Source organism: Hemitrygon akajei, chromosome 3 (assembly GCF_048418815.1).
Source record: "Hemitrygon akajei chromosome 3, sHemAka1.3, whole genome shotgun sequence".
NCBI lineage: Eukaryota > Metazoa > Chordata > Chondrichthyes > Myliobatiformes > Dasyatidae > Hemitrygon > Hemitrygon akajei.
Window position 1 is genome coordinate 168,251,645 of NC_133126.1, and position 25,699 is coordinate 168,277,343.

Consider the following 25,699-nt stretch of genomic DNA (forward strand, 5'->3'; position numbering starts at 1 on the left):
TTCTGCAGCTTCTTCCGGTCTTGGACAGGACAACTTCCATACCAGGTTGTGATGCACCCTAGAAGAATGCTTTCTACAGTGCATCTATAAAAATTAGTGAGGGTTTTAGGGGACAGGCCAAATTTCTTCAGCTTTCTCAGGAAGTAAAGGTGCTGGTGAGCCTTTTTGGCAGTGGACTCTGCTTGGTTAGACCAAGTCAGGTCATTTGTGATATTGACCCAGAGGAACTGAAAGCTTTTGACCTGTTCCACCTGCGCACCACCGATGTAGATGGGGTCATGCGGTCCGCTACTCCTTCAAACAACCAATTCCTTCGTCTCTGCTGATGTTGAGGGATAGGTTATTGTCTTCGCACCATGCCACCAGGTTCTTAATTTCCTCTCTGTACTCAAACTCATCATTACCCGAGATACGGCCTACAGTTGTGGTGTCATCAGCAAACTTATATATTGAGTTTAATGGAAACTTGGCTACACAATCATGGGTGTACAGTAAGTACAGCAGGGGGCTGAGTACACAGCCTTGTGGGGCACCGGTGCTCAGAGTGATTGTAGAGGAGAGCTTGTCCCCTATTTTTACAGCCTGGGTCCTGTCTGTGAGGAAGTTGAAGATCCAGCTGCAGATCTGAGTGCTAAGACCCAGGGTCCGGAGCTTAGGAATCAGTTTATTTGGAATGACGGTATTAAAGGCAGAGCTGTAGTCAATGAAAAGGAGCCTTACATATGAGTCTTTGTTCTCCAGGTGTTCTAAGAAGGAATGTAGTGCCAGAGAGATGGCATCTACTGTTGACCTGTTGCTCCGGTAGGCGATTTGCAAAGCATCGAGGTTAACCGGTAGGTTATGGTTGATGTGTGCCATAACCAATCGCTCAAAGCACTTCATAGCAATTGATGTTAGAGCCACAGGTCGGTAGTCATTCAGGCATGCCACCTTACTCTTCTTCAGCACCGGGATTATTGTTGCCTTCTTAAAACACGAGGGGATCTTAGACTGAAGCAGGGAGCAGTTGAAGATGTCAGTAAACACTCCAGCTAGCTCGCTTGCACAGGACCGGAGAACCCGTCCCGGGACGCCATCTGGGCCCGTCGCTTTCCTTGGATTTATCTTCAGGGAGGCCCTTCTAACGTCTTCCTCGGTGACGATGAATGTCGATGCCACCAGGCCCGGTTCATCAGGAGGGGGCGGGACGCTCCTCTTCTGTTCAAGTCTTGCATAGAATACGTTAAGTTCATCAGGAAGAGAAGCGCTACAGTTATTGATATTCCCAGCCTTTTCTTTATGCCCAGTGATCTCATTTAGACCCTGCCATAGTCTACTGGCATCCCTCTGGTTAGCCTGGGCTTCCAACTTGGCTTGATATTGCCTCTTGGTGCCCTTAATGGCTTTCACGCCTGGATTCCATGTAGTGACTAGTATCCCCGGACTTAAAAGCCGCAGCTCTAGCCTTCAAAAGGGACTGGACCTCATAATTCATCCAAGGTTTCCGGTTAGGGAATACCCAGATCGTCTTGCGAGATACACAGTCCTCTGTGCATTTCCAGATAAAGTCCGTGACAGCTGAGGCATACTCATCGTGGTTAGCTGCTGGGAAGTAGCACTATGTACTTTATAGCAATCACTGTATTTACATTTTTTAATTTAATTTATTAGTATATGTCGTATTTAATGCTACCAAACATGGGATGAGTTTTAAAGTAACTCTGAGGGGAATCTGACTCACTCAGTTCTAATCTTAGCCATTTTTAGCAATTCATGGAATTATACAATAGTACATAAAACTACAGTCATTGTGAATCAGGCATATTGTAAGCCAGCATCTGCAGATTTTCTCTTGTTTGATATTGCTTCTTGGATTTTTTTCTATTTATACATTGCTTTATCCCAAAAACTAAATATAATAATATTGATATTAAAATGCTAGTAAAATAAGTAGAAATTGGATCACATATCATGTTTTAGGAGCTAAATGTGGAAAAAAGTGATTTTATTCAGTGTAGGACATCTCCAGGTAAAATCTTAATTGTACAATTGAACTGAGCATTTCAAATGTGGACCTGACAGTTACAAAAATCAGAAGCACATTTAATGACATTGTTTGTTCGAAGACTGTTTCCACTCACACCATTGTAAATTGAAGCTTAAAGTTATTATTTAATAGTCTTAATAGGACTAGCAATGCAGTGTTGTAGTTTATTGTTTTTCTTATATATTTACACATGTCTGGAGCTCTTAAAGGAACTCTAATTTGAAGAGTACTAATGCTTTAAGAGTCCTCTTATAACAATGTAACATCAAATATTACACCAAAACAAAGTCAAGACATTTGTCTGCAGGTTTCACACTTTTAAGTGTTACACTCTTCTCTCTGAGTCCACACATATATCCAAGATGCTGGCCTTAGACTGCTGTCCCAAGCTAATTGAAAAAGAAGTGGTTGTCGGGCACAGGTAAAAGTGCTACCAGTAAGGTCAGAATGGAGGTAAATTGGTGGCCTCATGAGGAGGAAAATCAATGCCTTGAACCTCTCAGGGGATTGGATAGGCAAGGATCAATTGATCTGTTGGCACTCAGGCTGCTGAACCATTATTTAGTGTCTTCAAACCCAGAACTTTCAGAGTCAACAGACTCCAAATCATATGTGTGTGTTCTGCCATTGTTGTCCTTAGTGACAGCTGTGAGTGCGATCTGAGTAGGATTCTGATCACAAGAGAGCCACGTTTTAATTAACATGCACAACTCGCTGGAGGAACTCAGCAGGTCGGGCAGCATCCATGGAAACGAAGAGTCAACATTTTGGGCCGAGACCCTTCGTCAGGACTGAAGAGGGAGGGAGCAGGGGCCCTATAAAGAAGGTGGGGGGAGGATGGGAAGGAAAAGACTGGTAGGTGCCAGGTGAAAAACCAGTAAGGGGAAAGATCAAGGGGTGGGGGAGGGGAAGCAGGGAGGGGATAGGCAGGAAAGGTGAAGAAGGAATGTAAGGGGAAAGCACTATGGATAGTAGAAGGAGGCGGAACCATGAGGGAGGTTTTTAGTTTTTGTATAAGAGCTACTTGCTCACACGTTACCCCTTTGCTGATAGTGGAGAGTTATTTGCTGACATTTAAGTTCCTACGTACTTGGAGCAATAATCTGCTCACAGCTGGCATTTCACTGCTCAATGAAAATAGTGATATGCACATAAATTATAATTTCTCTGGTTATTGGGGACACCAAGCGGTTCCTTGGTAACATTTCACTATTCCTTTTGAACTCCATATTACTCCTTGTCATTTCTTGCATTTGGCCAGGTAGGTCCAATGAAACATGAGGTTCATTCTGTGTCTAAATCATGGTTATTAAGTTGTAAAATCCAGTGTACTAACCTTAGGAGATGTGCACCAGATTAATCTTTGTCCTGTATATTTTAAAAACAATGAGTAACATATTGCGTGTTTATCTGGAATCTCTTTTGGTCTTTATCCATAAGCCAAAGGGATTTTTCAGATTTAAAAAAAATTGTAACATTATAAATTTAACTAACAAATCTTCACCATAAACTTCCTGTAAGAGAAAGCTTCTTCATGCTCAGGTAGAGCTTCATTGCAGACAAGAGATTGGAACAAGATGGAAGTGTGTTGGGAACAAGTTCTTTATCCCATAACTGTAATAGCTTTGACATTGAATAAAGATACACCTTGAACAATTTTGAACTGCATTTAGCTCATAACATTATTACATAATATTAAAGGTATCTCTTTAACAGTTACTGGCAGAAGTAAAACAGGAAATACGAGAAAAAGAAGCAGCCATGAATGAGAAGATACAGTTTCTTAAGAATGAGACTGAAAACAACAAAGAATTTGAAAAAAAAATTTCCATAAGTGAACGTCAAGCAGCTAAGCTTCGATTAGAATATCAAGCGCATGAAACGAACCGTATTCAACTACAAAATGAGGTAATTAACAAAATTCTTTGAGTTTAACAGTTGTAAATAGAAAATCTCAAACTAGTAAGTAAATTAGTTGGATTCCATTAGCTAAAAGCTGGCAGTTCCAAATAGAGAATTGCCCAGCAGATCTTACATTAGATGGTGAAAGATATAAGATCCTGTTGATTTCAGAGGGGTTGTTGGGCTGCAGATTTAGAGGCAATGTTAAAGTAAGTTACTTGAAAAAAATATCTTGTTTTGTTTTAATAGATATTTTCAATGAACAAGTTTTGTTTTAAGCTTGAAAGTGTCTTCATTCAGGGTGAAAGAAGTTGTCTGAATATATGGTGCCTCAAATAATGAATGCAGGAAAGTAAGAAATGTTGAAGATGGAAAATAAAATTTGGGGAAATTCAAACAAGTATATTTTACATTGAATACTTATTGAGGTTATTAATTTTCAGATATATATGAAACGATCATATTATTCCATTTATATATTTAATACATTTACATCTTCTGTTACTATTTCCTAAAAGTACTAGCTGCCAATAAACTTTACTTGGTTATTTAAAGTACCAGTTACATATGTTGCAACACTAGTAGTTCTTGACAGGCAAATGAAAGACACCAGAGAACCAGAGGCAGACTTCCAGATAAAGTTTTAAATTAGACCATTCCTTAAAGTTTAACTGTCTGTTTATCTGTAGAAGTGGATTTAAATCACTGCCATTAAAAAGTAAAATCTTGGGAAATGGTTTTTGAGTCAATAATTTCAATTCACTTCTTAAAATAATACTTGGCATTTATACATGATACAGCAATAGCAAATATGATTCACAAAACTCAGAAACACTGATGCTAGAAGCACTCAGGAAGTAAGGCAGCATCTGTGGAAAGAAAAACATTTAAGCTTTCAAGTGTAGGAACTTGAAATGCTATCTACCTTATGGCAAAAAGAATTCACCAGATATCACAAGAAAGGAACATAGAGCAATGCACTCTGATTTCCAACAAATCAGAGTGATTTAGCAGATCACCAGATAATGAGGACATAGTGAATAGAAGTTGGAAAACAAAAATGAAACCATTTGGTTCAGGAACAATTAGATATAGGAAATGCCTCAAACAAAACTTGTGTAAACACAAAGTACACTGCAGATGCTGTGGTCAAATCAAGACGTACAAAAAAGCTGGATGAACTCAGCAAATTGGGCAGCATCCGTTGACTGCTCCTTTCAACTGATGTTGCCCAACTTGCTGCATTCATCCAGCTTTTTTGAAAAACTTGTGTACCTGTTTTACCAGTAGCAGCCAAAATTAAGATTGAAATTTTTTTTAATGGATTTCTGTAAGGCTGATTTTGCTTCAATTTTCATGATGGAACAGGTTATGGAAGGTGTATGAACCCTATAAGTATTCCCTGTAGCTTGCTCATTTTAAATTGTGTATTGGAATCTCACAGCTGATTATACAGAATTGTGATTTTAAAGTGTCATCTAAAATTTCTTTGGTAATATGTACAGCTTGACACCTTAAAAAGCAGAGTGGATAGAACTGCAACTGATCTGGAAACTGTCAGAAGTCAAATAACAAATTTGAAACGGGAGAGTGTAGAAAAGTCCAACAAGTAAGAATATTATTACTATTTGTCATGATGCATGTATTTTTACCATTATAAACATGGCAATTTTATTTTCTATTTAACATATTTTAATTGTTTAGGGAAAGTGTGATGGGTGTTGGTGCTTAGGTAAAATATTTTCTATTTTCATGCAAAGGTTTTAACTTTTGTCAATGCAGAGGTGTTGGTTTTCAGGTTAACAGGAATAATTATTCCAGAGGTCTCCTTTTCTGCATCCAAGTTATCCAACACTGCCAATTGCATTCTTTTTCAGTCAACGAAGTCCTTTGCACATGTCAGCATTGATTGAATTTAGTTCATCATTCCTTGTACATTGAATTCAAACTCCAGAAACTTTCCTCCATAATCTTGATTCATCAAATTATGTGTTCCTTTCATCCGTTTTCTCTTCCTAATTCCAATTTTGTCTCATGATTAGTGAGAGCCTTCAGGCATTTTGCTGTAATTCTCTGGAGCTACCAAACCTCATCCATATCACTGTTTCAACATTTTCTAAAACATTCTGGATCCAACTGTGCTTTCCTCATTTCTCTTAATTGCCTTGTACATTTTATATAATTTTGTATCTCTAAACCACATTATAATCGTGATATGTAAATAGGCATTGAAAGTTATTTAAATTTGTATTTGTAGCTATTATCTGAGCAGAAAAATGGACAAAGTTTGTTATTATACTCCATAACATAGGTAAAATGACAACATTCTTTTATGCTAATACTGAAATTTATAAGGCTGTAATCCTCAAACAACACCAGTTATGACCAAGTGACATCACTTCATACTGTCTTCTATATCTGTGTATTTTTTAAGGATCAGCATTAAAGGTCATTCCTTTAACTCCAACGTTATGCTTTCAAAAACGTAAGTCTACTCAGTACCCTGATAATTTCAGTGAACATGAAGATCAAATACATTATCTTTCTATATATGTTGTGATATGCTGAAGCTCATAGAATCCAGCTAATAGGCAATAAATTGCAAGGGAGGACAGCTTTGATTTTGTTGAAGTAACCTCTAATTATAGAGTCACAGTCATAGAACACCATAGCACAGAAACAGACCCTTCTAGTTTGTTCTGAACCATTAATCTGCCTAGTCCCATTGACCTGCACTTGGGCCATAGCCCTGAATACTCTTCCCATCTATGTACCTATCCAAATTTCTTTTAAATGTTGAAATTGACCCCGCGTCCACCACACTCTCAGCACCCTCTGAATGAAGAAGTTCCCCCTCAGATTACCCTTACCTATTTCACCTTTCATCCTTAACCCATGACCTCTAGTTGTAGCCTCACACAACCTCAGTGGAAAAGCCTGCTTGCATTTACCCTATCTATACCCCTCATAATTTTGTATACTTCTATCAAATCTCCCCTTAATCTTTTATGTTCTAGGGAATAAATTCCTAACTATTTAAGCTTTCTCTATAACTCAGGTTCTCAAGTCTTGGCAACATCCTTGTAACCTTTCTCTGCACTCTTTCATTTTTATTTACATCTTTCCTATGACTGTGTGGCTAAGTAAAGCTCTAACACCATATACAAGTTTGCTGATGACACCACTGTCGTGGGCTGTATCAAAGCTGGTAATGAATCAGCATGTAGGAGGGAGATTGAAAATTTGACTGAGTGGTGTAATCAGAGCAACCTCTCACTCAATATCAATAAGACCAAGGAACTGCTTGTAGACTTCAGGAGAGGGAAACCAGAGGTCCATGAGCCAGTGGTGAAGAGGGTCAGTAACTTTAAATTCTTGGGTGTGACTATCTCAAAAGACCTTTTCTGGACCCACCATATAAATATAATTATTAAAAATCACAACAGCACCTCTGCTTCCTCAGGAGTCTGCGGAGATGCGGCATGTCATCAAAAGCCTTGGCAAACTTCTAGAGATGATGGAAAGTGTGCTGACTGGCTGCATTATGGCCTGATAGGGGAACACCAATGCCCTTGAGTGAAAAATCCTACAAAAGTGAGTGGATTTGGCTCAGTACATCATGGATAAAGACCCTCCCTACCATTGAGCACATCTACATGAAATGTTGCTGTAGAAAAGAGCATCCATCATCAAAGATCCTCACTACCCAGGCTCTTTTCTTACTGCTCCCATCAGATAGAAGGTACAAGTGCCTCAAGACTCACACCACCAGGTTCAAGAACAGTTACTACCCGTCAACCAACAGGCTTTTGAATAAACGAGGATAACTACACTCATTTAAGGACTCTTTTATCTTGTAATTTATGCTCATTATTTCTTGCTATTTGTTTATTTCTGCATTTACACAGTTTCTTGTCCATTGTTTACAGTTACTGTTCTATAGATTTGCTAAGTATGTCCACAGAAAAAGAATCTCACGGTTGTATGTGGTAACATGGATATCCTCTGATAATAAATTTTACTTTGTACTTTGAATTTTGAAGGTAGGTGACCGAAACTGGGCACAATACTCTTGTACCAATGTCTTGTACAATTTTAACATAACATCTCTACTCCTGTACTGAATACATTGATTTTTGAAGGCCAATTTGCCAAAAGTTTTCTTTACGAGGTATCTCCCTGTGACACCACTTTCAATGAATTATGGATCTGTATTCCCAGATCCCTCTTCTAGTGCACTCCTCAGTGCACTGCCACTCAAGCATGTAAAATGTATGGGGCTGAGGAGGGGTAAAAAGGATCCACCATGATTGAATGGCAGAGCAGATTCTATGGGCCAAATGGCCTAATTCTGCTCCTATATTATTATGGTCTTATGGGCCTACCCTGGCTGGTCATGTAGTTAAACCATAGAACATTACAGCACAGAAACAGGCCTTTTGGCCCTTCTTGGCTGTGCCAAACCATTTTTCTGCCTAGTCCCACTGACCTGCACCTGGCCCATATCCCTCCATACACCTCTCATCCATGTACCTGTCCAAGTTTTTCTTAAATGTTAAAAGTGAGCCCGCATTTACCACTTCATCTGGCAGCTCATTCCAAACTCCCACCACCTCTGTGTGAAGAAGCTCCCCCTAATGTTCCCTTTAAACTTTTCCCCCTTCACCCCTAACCCATGTCCTCTGGTTTTTTTCTCCCCTAGCCTCTGTGGAAAAAGCCTGCTTGCATTCACTCTTATCTATACCCATCATAATCTTATATACCTCTATCAAATCTCCCCTCAATCTTCTACGCTCCAGGGAATAAAGTCCTAACCTATTCAACCTTTCTCTGTAACTCAGTTTCACAAGTCCCAGCAACATCCTTGTAAACCTTCTCTGTACTCTTTCAACCTTATTAATATCCTTCCTGTAATTCGGTGACTAAAACTGTACACAATACTCCAAATTCGGCCTTACCAATGCCTTATACAACCTCATCATTCCTAGATTCCTCTGTTCTACTGCATTCCTCAGTGTCCTACCATTTACCTTGTATGTTCTACCTTGATTTTTCCTTCCAAAGTGCAATACCTCACACTTGTCTGTATTAAACTCCATCTGCCATTTTTCAGCCCATTTTTCCAACTGGTCCAGATCCCTCTGCAAGCTTTGAAAACCTTCCTCACTATCCACTACACCTCCAATCTTTGTATCATCAGCAAATTTGCTGATCCAATTTATCACATTATCATCCAGATCATTGATATAGATGACAAATAACAATGGACCCAGCACTGATCCCTGTGGCACACCACTAGTCACAGGCCTCCACTCAGAGAAGCAATCCTCCACTACCACTCTCTGACTTCTCCCATTGAGCCAATGTCTAATCCAATTTACTACCTCACCGTTTATATACCTAGTGACTGAATCTTCCTAACTAACCTCCCATGTGGGACTTTGTCAAAAGCCTTACTGAAGTCCATGTAGGCAACATCCACTGCCTTCCCTTCATCCACTTTCCTGGTAACCTCCTCGAAAAACTCTAATAGATTTGTTAAACATGACCTACCACGCACAAAGCCATGTTGACTCTCCCTAATAAGTCCCTGTCCATCCAAATATTTTTAGATCCTATCTCTTAGTACTCCTTCCGATAATTTTCCTACTACAGACGTCAAACTTACCAGCCTATAATTTCCCGGGTTATTTTTTGAGCCTATTTTAAACAACAGAACAACATGAGCTCCAATCCTCTGGCACCACACCTGTAGATACGGACATTTTAAATATATCTGCCAGGGCCCCTGCAATTTCAACACTAGTCTCCTTCAAGGTCCGAGGGAATCCCCTGTCAGGTCCTGGGGATTTATCTACTCTGATTTGCCTCAAGATAGCCAGCACCTTCTCCTCTTCAATCTGTATAGGTTCCGTGACCTCACTACTTGTTTGCCTCATTTCCATTGACTCCATGCCAGTTTTCTTAGTAAATACAGACGCAAAAAGCCCATTTAAGATCTCCCCCATTTCTTTTGGTTCCATACATAGCCGACCACTCTGATCTTCAAGAGGCCCAATTTTATTCCTTACTATCCTTTTGCTCTTAATATACCTGTAGAAGCTCATTGGATTATCCTTCACCTTGTCTGCCAAAGCTACCTCATGTCTTCTTTTAGCCCTCCTGATTTCTTTCTTAAGTGTTTTTTTGCAATTTTTATACTCCTCAAGTACCTTATTTGCTCCCTGTTCCCTATACATGTCATACATCTCTCTCTTCTTCTTTATCAGAGTTCCAATATCCCTAGAGAACCAAGGTTCCTTATTCTTATTCACTTTGCCTTTAATCCTGACAGGAACAGACAAATTCTACACTCTCAAAATTTCTCCTTTGAAGGCCTTCCACTTACCAAAGATATCCTTGCCAAAGAACAACCTGTCCCAAATCCACGCTTTTTAGATCCTTTCTCATTTCTTCAAATTTGGCCTTTTTCCATTTTAGAACCTCAACCCGAGGACCAGATCTATCTTTATCTATGATCAAGTTGAAACTAATGATGTTATGATCACTGGAACCTAAGTGTTCCCCTACACACACTTCCATCACCTGTTCTAACTCATTTCCTAATAGAAAATCTAATATTGCATCCTCTCTAGTCGGTATCTCTATATACTGATTTAGAAAACTTTCCTGAACACATTTTACAAACTCTAACCCGTCTAGACCTTTAACAGTATGAGAGTCCCAATCACTATGCGGAAATTTAAAATCCCCTACTATCATTACTTTATGTTTCCTGCAGTTGTCTGCTATCTCTCTGCAGATTTGCTCTTCCAATTCTCACTGACTATTGGGTGGTTTATAATACAACCCCATTAATGTGGTCATACCTTTCATACTTCTCAGCTCCACCCATATGGCCTCGGTAGACAAGCCCTCTAATCTGTCCTGCCTGAGCACTGCTGTAACATTTTCCCTGACTAGCAGTGCCATGCCCCCCCCCCACCCCCCCCCCCCCCCAGCCTTCATCCCTCTGCCTCTGTCATGTCGGAAACATCGGAACCCTGGAACATTAAGCTGCCAGTCCTGCCCCTCCTGTAGCCAAGTTTCACTAATGGCTACAATGTCATAATTCCATGTGTCCATCCACACCCTCAGCTCGTCAGCCTTCCCCACAATACTCCTCACATTAAAATAGACACACTTCAGAAGATTATTACCACCACACACAACCCTTCTATTTGTGACTTAGCATGAAACTTTAACATAATTTATTTTCACCCCAGCTCCACTATCTACTCTGTCACTCTGGTTCCCATCCCCCTGCAAATCTAGTTTAAACCCCACCCCCAATAGCACTAACAAACCTCCCTGCAAGGATATTGGTCCCCCTGTAGTTCAGGTGTAACCCATCTCTCTTGTATAGGTCCCACCTGTCCCAGAAAAGGTCCCAATGATCCTGAAATCTGAAAGCCTGCCCCGTACACCAGTTCCTCAGCCACGTGTTCATCCTCCAGAGCATTCTATTCTTACCCTCACTGGCACGTGGCACAGGTAGCAACCCTGAGATTACCACCCTCGAGGTCCTGCTTTTTAATTTCCTACCAAGCTCTCTATACTCACTCTTCAGGATCTCCTCACTCTTTCTTCCTACGTCATTGGTACCAATGTGTACCAAGACATCTGGCTGCTCACCATCACATTTCAGAATGCTGTGCACATGATCAGAGACATCCCTGACCCTGGCACCAGGGAGGCAACAAACTATCCGGGAGTCTCTGTCGCGATGACAGAATCTCCTGTCTGTACCTCTAACTATCGAGTCCCCTATCACTACTGCTCTCCTCTTCTTCCCCCCTCCCTTCTGCACTGCAGAACCAGACTCAGTGCCAGAGATCCGGCTGCCGCAGCTTGTCCCGGGTAAGTCATCCCCCCCAACAGTATCCAAATCGGTATACTTGTTGTTGAGGGGTATGGCCACAGGGGAGCCCTGCTCTGCCTGCCCTTTCCCTTTCCCTCGCCTGACGGTAACCCAATTACCTGTGCGCTGCTCCTTTGGCGTAACTGCCTCCCTGTAGCTACTATCTATAAACTTCTCATTCTCCTGAATGATCAGAAGGTCATCCAGCTCCTGCTCCAGTTCCCTAACGCGGTTTGTAAGGAGCTGCAGCTGGATGCACTTCTTGCAGGTGTCATTGTCAGGAAGACCAGACCTGACTTCCCACATCCTGCAAGAGGAGCATTCCAACATCCTGCCTGGCATTCTCTCTACTCTAAACGAACAAAACAAAACTTACCGGAACCTACCCTTGCCTCTGCCCGTTCACGCCAAAGCCTGTTGAGCCAAAACCATCCCATTCTGACTCAGTCCACTCTGATGATGGCTGTTACAATGATGGCCGTTGTATATGGCGGTCTTTTTTTTAAACCTTTGGTGCGCTATGTTACGCGCCTGCGCAGTCTAGCCTCTGTGCCCCAATCAGTTAAAAAAAAGGCTTCTCTCCGAGGTGCCTTTACTTCTTCACTCTCCGCCTCTTGCTTTGATTTAAAGGCTGAAAAGAAGTTAGAAAGTATAACAAATGCTTTAGATTATTTGCAACAGCTCAACTGTTTGGATGTATAGACATAAATAAAAGCTTTTATAGACAATATAATGTCTAAGACTGATATAAATAGAAACACAATCAAGCTGTTGGGGGCTCTTAAGCTAGTTTGGTAGGAGAAATTATGAGCAATTGATGAGGCAAGGTCTGATTAGGGATAGTTGGTATGGTTTGTGAGGGCAAGTTGTGCCTGATTGATTTCTTCGAGGACGTGACAAAACAATTTGATGAAAGTAGATGTGTTAAATGGACTTCAGTAAAGCATTTGACATGGTAGGTGTATTCAGAAAGTCAGAGCCATGGTAACCAGGGAAACATGGTTGCATGAATTCATAATACTCTCATGATTCTAGTGAATGAAGAGTATTCTGCCTGGAGGTTGGTGACTAGTTATGTTCCATAACGATATGTTCTTGGATCCCTGCTTTTTCTGATTTTTAAAGTAAATGACTTGGGTGAGGAATCGGAAGGGTGGTTTAATAAGATTTCAGATTGCACGATGGTTGGTGGTTTTGTGAATGGTGTAGAAGGTTATCATAGGTTAGAAGGGGGCAGTTGACAGGATGCAGAGCTGGGCTGAGATGTGGCAAATGGAATTCAATCTGGTAAAGTGTGATGTGATTTACTTCGGAAGTCTAAACCTGAAGGCAGAGTACTGGGTTAACAGCAGGATTCTCAGCAGTGTGGAGGAACAGATGGATCTTGGCTCACATCTCAAAATTGCTGCACAAGTTGATTGGATGGTTAAGAAGGCATATGGTAGGTTGGCCTTCATTAGACAGGGGATTAAGTTCAAGATCCATGACCCAAGAGGTAATCTTGCAACTCTAAAAAACTTTGGTTAGATCACACTTGGAGTATTGTGTTCAATTCTAGTCACTTCTTTGTACTTCCTTGTAGGAAGGATCTAGAAGTTCTCAAGAGGGTGCAGTGGAGATTTCCCAGGATGCTGCCTAGATTAGTGTGTATTTCTATGAGGATAGGTTGAGCAAGCTAGGGTTTTTCTCTTTAGAGCAAAGGAGGATGAGAGATTACTTTATAAAGGTGTATAAGATGGTAGGGTGCACAGGATGGACAGTCAATACCTTATTCCCAGGGTGGAACTAGCTCATATGAAAGGGAATAGCTGTGAGGTGATTGGAACAAAACATAGGGGGGATGTCAGAGGCAGGTTTTTTACACAGTGAGTAATGGTTGTGTGGATCGTGCTTCCCTATGAACGAAAAAAAATCCTATTAATGGTTTAACTGAAACAATATTGGGTGAGGATTTGATGTTGATTATGTAGATCAGTTTTGTTATTTAACTTGCAGACTAATGAAAGTGAAAGAGGAAAGCAAAGCTCTTGAGGGCAAACTTAAAGCTGTGACTGAAAAAGTGGTGAGTTCTGAGGAACAGGTGGCTAGAATGGAGAAGGAACTGAAAAATGAAGAAAAAGTAGTAAAGGTGAGTAAATTACAACTAATTTTAAAGTAAAATCAGGACTTTTTAAGTCCTGTGACTTAAAACGTATATTTTAGTGTTTTTTTTTAGTTGGTATAGTGTTGATTTAAATAAAACTTTGTAAATGCCTATGACAGTCCAAAGAACGTACATTTTATAAAGCTACCAGCAAATCATATATCATAATTGTAACTAAGATATGCAAAAATTGAAATCAAGCTCAGTTAGTTTCTGTGGAGCAAGCATGGAGAAGTTATTGAGCTAACATGGAGAGGAGCCAAGCAGCTGTGTAACTACAGAAACTTCCAAGAACAACAATTACCCTTTAATTAACTGCAGGAGCTATACAATACCATTTCCCATGAAAAATATAGAGTGACTGTAAAAAGACTGACCTGAGTATGAGGAATGTAAATCAGAAGGAGTAAAAGTAGAGAGAACTTGTTTGGAATTGAAAAGAATATTTCAGTTTTTATGAATAATTTAGATGTTTTGGATTTAAATGCCTCAATTGACCAAGTGGGTAGTTGTCATTCAGCATAGTATGAAATACATAAATGACTAGAGCAATATTTGCTAAGATCAGCATACAAGGGGTGATTGATAAGTTCATGGCCTAAGGTAGGAGTCAATTTTAGAAAACCTAACACATTTAGTTTTCAACATAGTCCCCTCCTACATTTACACACTTAGTCCAGCGGTCATGGAGCATACGGATCTTGGACCTCCAGAAAGTGTCCACAGCAGGGGTGATTGATAAGTTCATGGCCTAAGGTAGAAGGAGACTATACAACACACACAAAATGCTGGTGGAACACAGGAGATTATACAGCTCTCTTTACATGCACATGCAGTTCAACTCTTTGAGTGATTATGCAGAAAGTTTGACGTTAATAACTCATCAGGGGTGATTGATAAGTTCGTGGCCTAAGGTAGAAGGAGATGAGTCATAGGTTTAAGTGCAATAGGGACCGATGTGAGAAGCAAGGGGAGTAATGGATTAAAAGTATTATATATGAAAGCACGAAGTAAAAGAAATAAGTGGATGAGCTTGTGGCTCAGTTGGAAATTGGCAAGTATGATGTTGTAGGAATAACAGAGACATGGCTGCAAGAGGACCAGGGCTGGGAAATGAATATTCAAGGGTATACGTCCTATCGAAAGGACAGACAGGTGGGCAGAGGGGGTGGGGTGGCTCTGCTGGTGAGGAATGAAATTCGGTCCCTTGCGAGGGGTGACATAGAATCAGGAGATGTAGAGTCAGTACGGATAGAACTGAGAAATTGTAAGGGCAAAAAGACCCTAATGGGAGTTATCTACAGGCCCTCAAATTGTAGCCTGGATATAGGGTGCAAGTTGAATCAAGAGCTAAAATTAGCATGTTGCCAAGGTAATGCTACAGTTGTAATGGGGGATTTCAACATGCAGGTAGACTGGGAAAATCAGGTTGGTACTGGACCCCAAGAAAGGGAGTTTGTGGAGTGCCCCCGAGATAGATTCTTAGAGCAGCTTGTACTGGAGCCTACCAGGGAGAAGGCAATTCTGGATCTAGTGTTGTGTAATGAACCAGATTTGATAAGGGAACTCGAGGTAAAGGAGCCATTAGGAGGTAGTGACCATAATATGATAGGTTTTAATCTACAATTTGAGAGGGAGAAGGGAAAATCGGAAGTGTCAGTATTACAGTTGAACAAAGGGGACTATGGAGCCATGAGGGAGGAACTAGCCAAAGTTGACTGGAAGGATACCGTAGCAGGGATGTCAGTGGAACAACAATGGCAGGTATTTCTGGGAATAATACAGAAGGTGCAGGATCAGTTCATTCCAAAGAGGAAGAAAGATTCTAAGGGGAGTAGGGGGCAACCATGGCTAACAAGGGAAGTCAAGGACAGCTTAAAAATAAAAGAGAAGTATAGCATAGCAAAGATGAGCGGGAAGTCAGAGGATTGGGAAACTTTTAAAGAGCAACAGAAGATAACTAAAAAGGCAATACAGGGAGAAAAGATTAGGTATGAAGGTAAGCTAGCCAAGAATATAAAGGAGGATTGTAAAAGCTTCTTTAGGTATGTGAAGAGGAAAAAATTAGTTAAGACCAAAGTTGGGCCCTTGAAGGCAGAAACGGGTGAATTTATTATGGGGAACAAGGAAATGGCAGACGAGTTGAACAGGTACTTCGGATCTGTCTTCACTAGGGAAGACACAGACAATCTCCCAGATGTAATAGTGGCCAGAGGACCTAGGATAACGGAGGAACTGAAGGAAATTCACATTAGGCAGAAAATGGTGTTGGGTAGACTGATGGGACAGAAGGCTGCTAAATCCCCAGGGCCTGATGGTCTGCATCCCAGGGTACTTAAGGAGGTAGCTCAAGAAATCATGGACGCATTGGTAATCATTTTCCAATGTTCTAGAGATTCAGGATCAGTTCCTGAGGATTGGAAGGTAGCTAATGTTATCCCACTTTTTAAGAAAGGAGGGAGAGATAAAACAGAGAATTATAGACCAGTTAGCCTGACATCAGTGGTGGGGAAGGTGCTGGATTCAATTATAAAAGATGAAATAGCAGCACATTTGGATAGCAGTTACAGGATCGGTCCGAGTCAGCATGGATTTACGAAGGGGAAATCATGCTTGACAAATCTTCTGGAATTTTTTGAGGATGTAACTATGAAAATGGACAAGGGAGAGGCAAGGGATGTAGTGTACCTGGACATTCAGAAAGCCTTTGATAAGGTCCCACTTAGGAGATTAGTGGGCAAAATTAGAGCACATGGTATTGGGGGTAGGGTACTAACATGGGTAGAAAATTGGTTGGCAGACAGGAAACAAAGAGTAGGGATTAACAGGTCATTTTCAGAATGGCAGGCAGTGACTAGTGGGGTACCGCAAGGCTCGGTGCTGGGACTGCAGCTATTTACAATATACATTAATGATTTAGATGAAGGGATTAAAAGTAACATTAGCAAATTTGCAGATGACACAAAGCTGGGTGGCAGTGTGAAATATGAGGAAGATGTTAGGAGAATACAGAGTGACTTGGACAGGTTCGGTGAGTGGGCAGATGCTTGGCAGATGCAGTTTAATGTGGATAACTGTGAGGTTATCCACTTTGGCGGCAAAAACAGGAAGGCAGATTACTATCTGAATGGTGTCAAGTTAGGAAAAGGGGAAGTACAATGAGATCTAGGTGTTCTTGTACATCAGTCACTGAAAGTGAGCATGCAGGTACAGCAGGCAGTGAAGAAAGCTAATGGCATGTTGGCCTTCATAACAAGGGAAGTTGAGTATAGGAGCAAAGAGGTCCTTCTGCAGTTGTACAGGGCAGACCACACCTGGAGTATTGTGTTCAGTTTTGGTCTCCAAATTTGAGGAAGGACATTCTTGCTATTGAGGGAGTACAGCGTAGGTTCACAAGGTCAATTCCCGGGATGCCGGGACTGTCATAATTTGAAAGATTGGAGTGACTGAGCTTGTATACACTGGAATTTAGAAGGATGAGAGGGGATCTGATTGAAACATATAAGATCATTAAGGGATTGGACATGCTAGAGGCAGGAAACATGTTCCCAATGTTGGGGGAGTCCAGAACCAGAGGCCACAGTTTAAGAATAAGGAGTAGGCCATTTAGAACAAACTTTTTAACCCAGAGAGTTGTGGATCTATGGAATGCTCTGCCTCAGAAGGCAGTGGAGACCAGTTCTCTGGATGCTTTCAACAAAGAGTTAGATAGAGCTCTTAAAGATAGCAGAGCTAAGGAGTATGGGGAGAAGGCAGGAACGGGGTACTGATTGTGGATGGCCTACTCCTGCACCTATTGTCTATTATCTCCTTCTACCTTAGGCCACAAACTTATCAATCACCCATCTGTGGACACTTTCTGGAGGTCCAAGATCTGAATGCTCCACAACCGCTGGACTAAGTGTGTAAATGTAGGAGGGCACTATGTTGAAAAATGAATGTGCTAGGTTTTCTAAAATTGACTCCTCCTACCTTAGGCCACAAACATATCAACCACCCCTCATATCTTTAAAATCTAACTATTTGTGTTTAATTATCCTGGATGTGCTATATGCATCCTGGAGCATTAAGCATCCATATCAAATAAAATTGCACAAAGTGACTCCATTACGTCCACAAGCTCAGAACTACCTGCAGTGGTATTGTGACATTCAAGCAGAGAATGAATAAAACTGGATGGATAACCTACCATCAACCTAGGCACTGAATACAGACACAACCAAATTGTTCTCAGCCCAATCAACCATGTGTAGTCCTCCTCGCAAAAACCTGGGTACAGTTATCTAAATTGTAAGAGCTATCCTACATATAGTAAGATGAGGGAACACAAACCAATCATCATAGTGGCATCAGAAGTGGAGAGAGTGAGCAATTGCAGAATCAGAATCAGGTTTATTATCACCGGCATGTAACGTGAAATTTGTTAACTTAACAGCAGCAGTTCAATGCAGTGCATAATATAGAGAAAAAAAATTAAAATAATAATAAATAAATCAATTACAGTATAGATATATTGAATAGATTAAAAATGTGCAAAAAACAGAAATACTGTCTATTAAAAAAAAAGTGAGGTAGTGTCCAAAGCTTCAATGTCCATTTAGGAATCAGGTGGCAAAGGGGAAGAAGCTATTACTGAATCACTTAGTGTGTGCCTTCAGGCTTCTGTACCTCCTACCTGATGGTAATAGTGAGAAAAACTATAAAGAAGGCAAGACAGCAGCTATATTTAATGAGGAGTTTGAGGAGATTTGGTGTGTCAAGTAAACACTCGAAAATTTCTACAAATATATCATAGAGAGCATCCTGACTGGTTGCATCACCAACTGCTATGGGAGGGTAGGACTACCACACAAGATCAAAGTAAGTTGCAGAAACTTGTAAAATTAGCCAACTCCATCATGTGTACTAGCTTCCATAGTATCAAAGGCATCTTTAAAAAGCAGTGCCTTAGGAAGACAATATCCATCGTTAAGGATCCCCATATCCCATGTGCCATCTTCACATTCTTACCATCGGGAAGGAGGTACAGAAGCCTGAAGTCACACACTCAGTGATTCAGGGACAGCTTCTTCTCCTCTGCCATCTGATTTCTAAATGAACATTGACCCCATGAACACTACCACACTACTTTTTCATTTCTGTTTTTTGTACTACTTATTTTAACTTAATTTATTTTATATATACTTAACATAACTCAGTTTTTTCTCTGTTTATCATGTATTTCGTTGTACTGCTGTCATAAAGTATTTCACGACATGCCAGTGATATTAAACCTCATTCTGATTCTGATATGGGTCAAACAATAGGTTGACATCAGAAGACTCACATTTATACTTTTTGGACAAGATACCTGCCTACATCCTGCACCACTCACAGGACATAGCTAATTTGTGGCATTTGTAGTCTACCTATTGGTAGAAGTGACCATTGCACAGTACTTCTGGAGACAGGTATTGTCTTCATATTGAGAACAGAATAAATTATGCTGTGTTGCACAAAATGAATCAGAATCAGGTTTAATATCACCTGCATGTGACGTGAAATTTGTTAATTTAGTAGCAGCAGTTCAATGCAATACATAATATAGAAGAAAAAATATAAATTAATAAATCTTATTCAGTATACTTTATACAGTATACGTATATTGACTAGATTAACAATTGTGCAAAGAACAGGAATACTATATAATTTTTTTTAAAGTGAGTTACTGTCCAAGGGTTCAATGTCCATTTAGAAATTGGATGGCAGAGGGGAAGAAGCTGTTCCTGAATCACTGAGTGTGTGCCTTCAAGCTTCTGTACCTCCTACCTGATGGTAACTGTGAGAAAAGGGCATGCCCTGGGTGCTGGAGGTCCTTAATAATGAACGCTGCCTTTCTGAGACACTGCCACTTCTCAGCCCAGTTTTGCATCCTATCGATGTCCCACTGTAACTTCTGACAGCCCTCCACACTATTCACAACACCCCCAACCTTTGTGTCATCAGCATATTTACTAACCCATCCCCCCACTTCCTCATGCAGGTCATTTATAAAAATCACAAAGAGAAGGGTTCCCAGAACAGATCCCTGAGGCACACCACTGGTCACTGAACTCCATGCAGAATACAATCACTCTTTGCCTTCCATGGGCAAGCCAATTCTGGATCCACAATGCAAGGTCTCCTTGGATCCCATGCCTCCTTCCTTTCTGAAGGAGCCTTGCACAGGGTACCTTATCAAAGAGGTTCAAAAAACTAGGTAATGGTAGAAATCTAGAAAATTATAAGGCTAACAGGAAGAAGCTTAAGAGTGAAATTAGGAGAGCCAGAAGGGGCCGTGAGAAGTTCTGGGTGAGTAGGATTCAGGAAAACCCAAGGCATTCTATAAAAATGTGAAGAGCATGAGGATAAGTTGTGAGAACATAGGACCAATCAAGTCTGACAGTGGAAAAGTGTGTGTGGAACTGGAGGAGGTAGCGGAGGTACTTAATGAATGCTTTGCTTCAGTATTCACTACGGAAAAGGACCTTGGCGATTGTAGGGATGACTTACAGTGGACTGAAAAGCTTGAGCATATAGACATTAAGAAAGAGGATGTGCTGGAGCTTTTGGAAAGCATCAAGTTGGATAAGTCACTGAGACTGGAAGGGATGTACCCCAGGCTACTGTGGGATATGAGGAAGGAGATTGCTGAGCCTCTGGCAATGATCTTTGCATCATCAATGAGGACGGGAGAGGTTCTGGAGGATTGGAGGGTTGCGGATGTTGTTCCCTTATTCAAGAAAGGGAGTAGGGATAGCCCAGGAACTCATAAACCTAGTTTCATCACTTAGTTTTTTGAACCTCTTGTAAGCTTTTCTTCTTGACTAGATTTTCAACAACCTTTGTACACCATTGTCCTTCTACCCTATCATCCTTTCTGTCTCATTGGAATGTACTTATGCAGAACCAACGCAAATATCCCCTGAACGTTTGCCACATTTCTGCTCTACGTTTCCCTGAGAACATCTGCTCCCAATTTATACTTCCAAGTTCCTGTCTGATAGCTTCATATTTTCTCTTGCTCCAATTAAACGTTTTCCTAAGTTGTCTGCACTTATCCCTCTCCAAATCTATGGTAAAGGAGATAGAATTGTGATCACTATCTCCAAAATGCTCTCCCACTGAGAGACCTGACACTTGATCAGGTTCATTTCCCAATACTAGATCAAGTACAGCCTCTCCTCTTGTAGGCTTATCTACATATTGTGTCAGGAAACCTTTCTGAATACTCCTAACAAACTCCACCCCATCTAAACCCTTGCTCTAGGGAGATGCCAATCAATATTGGGAAAATTAAAATCTCCCATCATGACAACCCTGTTATTATTGCACCATTCCAGAATCTGTCTCCCTATCTGTTCCTCGATGTCCCTTGATGGTCTATAAAAAAACACCCAGTAGAGTTATTGACCCCTTCCTGTTTCTAACTTCCACACAAAGAAACTCAGTAGGCAATCCTTCCATGACTTCCTCCTTTTCTGCAGCAATGACACTATCTCTGGTCAGCAGTGCCATGCCCTCACCTCTTTTGACCTCTCCCCGTTCTTTCTGAAATATCTAAAGACTGGCACTCAAAGTAGCCATTCCTGCCCCTGAGCCATCCACGTAACTGTAATGGCCACACATCATAGCTGCAAGTACTGATCCACATTCATCTGCTTTGTTTATGATACTCCTTGCATTAAAATAGACACATCTCAAACCATTAATCTGAGCACATCCCTTCTCTATCACCTGCCTATCCTCCCTCTCACACTGCATACAAGTTTTCTCTATTTGTGAGCCAACCTCCTCTTCCTCTTTCTCTTCAGTTTGGTTCCCCCCCCCCCCCCCGCCATCAATTCTAGTTTAAACTCTCCCCAATAGCCTTAGCAAACCTCCCTGCCATGATATTGGTCCCCCTTGGATTCAAATGCAACCCATCCTTATTGTACAGGTCACACCTGCCCCAAAAGAGGTCCCAATGATCCAGAAAACTGAATCCCTGTCCCCGCTCCAATCTCTCAGCCACACATTTATCCTCCACCTCACTCCATTCCTATACTCACTGTCGCATGGCACAGGCAGTATTCAAGAGATTGCTACCCTTGTGGTCCTGCTTCTCAGCTTCTTTTCTAATTCCCTGTAGTCTGTTTTCAGGACCTCTGTTTTTGTGTCCACAGAATTGCCTGTCTGACCCCCTAACTACAGAGTCCCCTATCATTGCTTCCATCCTCTTCCTTTCCCTATCCTTCTGAGCCACAGGGCCAGACTCTATGCCGGGGCACAGCCACTGTTGCTTCCCCCAGGTGGGTCGTTCCTCACCCAACAGTACTCAAACAGGACTACTTATTGTTAAGGGAGACAACCACAGGGATACGCTCTAGTATGCGACTCTTGCCCTTCCCCCTCCTGATTGTCACCCACTTTTCTGTCTCCCAAGGCCCCGGTGTGACTATGTGCCTATAGCTCCTATCACTTCCTCATTTCCCCTGTCCAGATGAAGGTCATCGAGCTACATCTCCAGTTCCCTAACGTGATCCCTAAGGAGTTGCAGCTCGATGCACCTGGCACAGATGTGGCTATCCAGGAGGCTGGGAGTCTCCCGGACATCCCACCTCCTACACCCAGTACAGAACACCGACCTTGCAGACATACTTCTTAGTCGTATTCATTCCTCTTCACTAGTAACTTACCTCGCCTCAACCCTTTATTGCTGAAGCCCTGTTGAACTAAAGCCCTCCTACTCTGACTCCCTCTACTCTGATGCCCATTCTATAAAGCTGTCTTCTTTTTAAATTCTTCCTGCCAGTCTAACTCACTGATGTCCACGCGCCTGCTGAGTCGTGCCTTGATCATGTGCCTCCAAGTACTCTGAAACCTCATTGTTAATATTAGACTCTACTGAAGTCAGGCCAACTGGTCTATCAGTTCCTTTCTTCTGCCTCCCTCCCTCCCTTCTTAAAGAATGGAGTGACACTTGCAATTTTCCAGTCCTTCTGACCCATTCCAGAATCTAGTGACTCTTGAAAGATCATTACTAATGCCTCCACAATCTTGTTAGCTACCTCTTTCAGAATCCTGGCAGGTAGCCCATCTATTCCAGGTGACTTACCTATCTTCAGAGCTTTCAACTTCCCATGCACCTTTTCCTTAGTAATAGCAAGTACAGTCTCTTCTGCCCCCTGACACTCTTGAATCTCTGGCATACGGCTGGTGTCTTCCACAGTGAAGACTGACACAAAAGACTTATTAAGTTCATCCGCCATTTCTTTGTTCTGCATTACTACCTCTCCAACATCATTTTCCAGGGGTCCAATATCCACTCTCACCTCTCTTTTGATCAAAAAAGATCTTGGCGATTGTAGGGATGAGTTGCAGTGGACTGAAAAGATTGAGAATGTAAATATTAAGAAAGAGGATGTGCTGGAGCTTTTGGAAAGCATCACGTTGGATAAATCACCAGGACCAGACGGGATGTACCCCAGGCTACTGTGGGAGGCAAGGAAGGAGATTGCTGAGCTTCTGGCAATGATCTTTGCATCATCAATGAGGACGGGAGAGGTTCCGGAGGATTCGAGCATTGTGCATGTTGTTCCCTTATTCAAGAAAGGGAGTAGGGATAGCCCAGGAAATTCTAGACCAGTGAGTCTTACTTCAGTGGTTGGTAAGTTGATGGAGAAGATCCTGAGAGGCAGGATTTATGAACATTTGGAGAGGCATAATATAATTAGGAATAGTCAGCGTGGCTTTGTCAAAGGCATGTCGTGCCTTACGAGCTTGATTGATTTTTTTGAGGATGTGACTAAGCAAGTTGATGAAGGTAGAGTTGTTGATGTAGTGTATATGGATTTTAGCAAGGCATTTGATAAGGTACCCCATGCAAGGCTTATTGAGAAAGTAAGGAGGCATGGGATCCAAGGGGTCATTGCTTTGTGGATCCAGAACTGGCTTGCCCACAGAAGGCAAAGTGTAGTAGTAGATGGGTCATATTCTGCATGGAGGCCTGTTGACCAGTGGTGTGCCTCAGGGATCTGTTCTGGGACCCCATATTCTTTGTGATTTTTATAAATGACCTAGGTGAGGAAGTGGAGGGATGGGTTAGTAAATTTGCTGATGACATAAAGTTTGGGGGTGTTGTGGATAGTGTGGAGGGCTGTCAGAGGTTACAACAGGACATTGATAGGATGCAAAACTGGGCTGAGAAGTGGCAGATGGAGTTAAACCAAGATAAGTGTGAGGTTCATTTTGGTAGGTCAAATATGATGGCAGAATATAGTATTAATGGTAAGACTCTTGGCAGTGTGGAGGATCAGAGGGATCTTGGGGTCCGAGTCCATAGGACACTCAAAGCTGCTGCATAGGTTGACTCTGGTTAAGAAGGCATACAGTGCATTGGCCTTCATCAATCGTGGGATTGAGTTTAAGAGCTGAGAGGTAATGTTGCAGCTATATTGGACCCTGGTCAGACCCCACTTGGAGTACTGTGCTCAATTCTGGTCGCCTCAATATAGGAAGGACGTGGAAACCATAGAAAGGGTGCAGAGGAGATTTACAAGGTTGTTGCCTGGATTGGGGAGCATGCCTTGTGAGAATAGGTTGAGTGAACTCGGCCTTTTCTCCTTGGAGCGACGGAGGTTGAGAAGTGACTTGATAGAGGTGTACAAGATAATGAGAAGCATTGATCGTGTGGATAGTCAGACTTATTCCCAGGGTTGAAATGATTAGCACGAGAGGGCATAGTTTTCAGGTGCTTGGAAGTAGGTACAGAGGAGATGGCAGGGGTAAGTTTTTTACACAGAGAGTGGTGAGTGTGTGGAATGTGCTGCTGGTGACGGTGATGGAGGCGGAAATGATAGGATCTTTTAAGAGACTCCTGGATGGCTACATGGAGCTTAGAAATATAGAGGGCTATGGGTAAAGCCTAGATAGTTCTAAGGTAGGGACAAGTTCGGCACAGCTTTGTGGGCCGAAGGGCCTGTATTGTGCTGTATGTTTTCTATGTTTCTATTATATATTTAAAAAAACTAATGGTATCCTTTTTTATATTTTTGGGTCATTTACCTTCATATTTCATATTTTCTCTCTTTATGGCTTTTTTAGTTGCCTACCTTTGGTTTTCAAAAATTTCCCACTCCTCTAACTTCACAGTAATTTTTGTTATATTTTATGCCTTCTTTTCCTTTTATGGTGTCCTTGATGTTCGTTAGCCATGGTTGCCTCATCCTTTCTTGATCTTCATTTTTGGGATGTATCTATCCTGAGCCTTCTGAATTGCCCCCAGAAATTTCAGGTATCGATGTTCTGCTGTCATCCCTGCTAGTGTCTTCTTTCAATCATCTTTGGCCAGCTCCTTTCTCATGCCTCTGTAATTCCCTTTACTCCACTGTAATACTGATACATCAAACCAGGGGATCATTGCTAAGTCAATGAGAAGTGTAGAAGGGATATCAAAAGAATCATTAGGCTTATTCAAAAATGATGAGGAGCCAGTCCACCAAAGTAGCATACTTAACTGTAAAAACACTGCACAGTAAACAGAGAAAAGCAATTCATAGCCAATGGAACAAGTTACAGTTCTGCACATTCACCACATCTAGTCATAGATGATGGTGGAAAATTATACAGCTAAGAGGACAAGCAGGCTTACATTACAAGAAAAGGCAATATCCTAGAAGTAATACTTCAGAAACAACTGCTTTCTCTAGCCAAGGTGTTTCAATTCAGT

The 25,699-nt window shown here is 41.5% G+C and overlaps 1 protein-coding gene across 3 annotated transcripts in view; it reads left to right on the forward strand.

The window, feature by feature from the left end:
* LOC140725601 (coiled-coil domain-containing protein 39-like) overlaps positions 1-25,699 on the forward strand; it is a 121,696-nt gene that overhangs the window by 13,461 nt on the left and 82,536 nt on the right. For all 3 annotated transcript variants that reach the window (XM_073041255.1, XM_073041256.1, XM_073041257.1), the window contains exons 7-9: positions 3,743-3,934; positions 5,434-5,537; positions 13,824-13,956. In XM_073041255.1, coding sequence (XP_072897356.1) covers positions 3,743-3,934; positions 5,434-5,537; positions 13,824-13,956 — 429 coding nt within the window. The remainder of the gene's footprint in view (positions 1-3,742; positions 3,935-5,433; positions 5,538-13,823; positions 13,957-25,699) is intronic.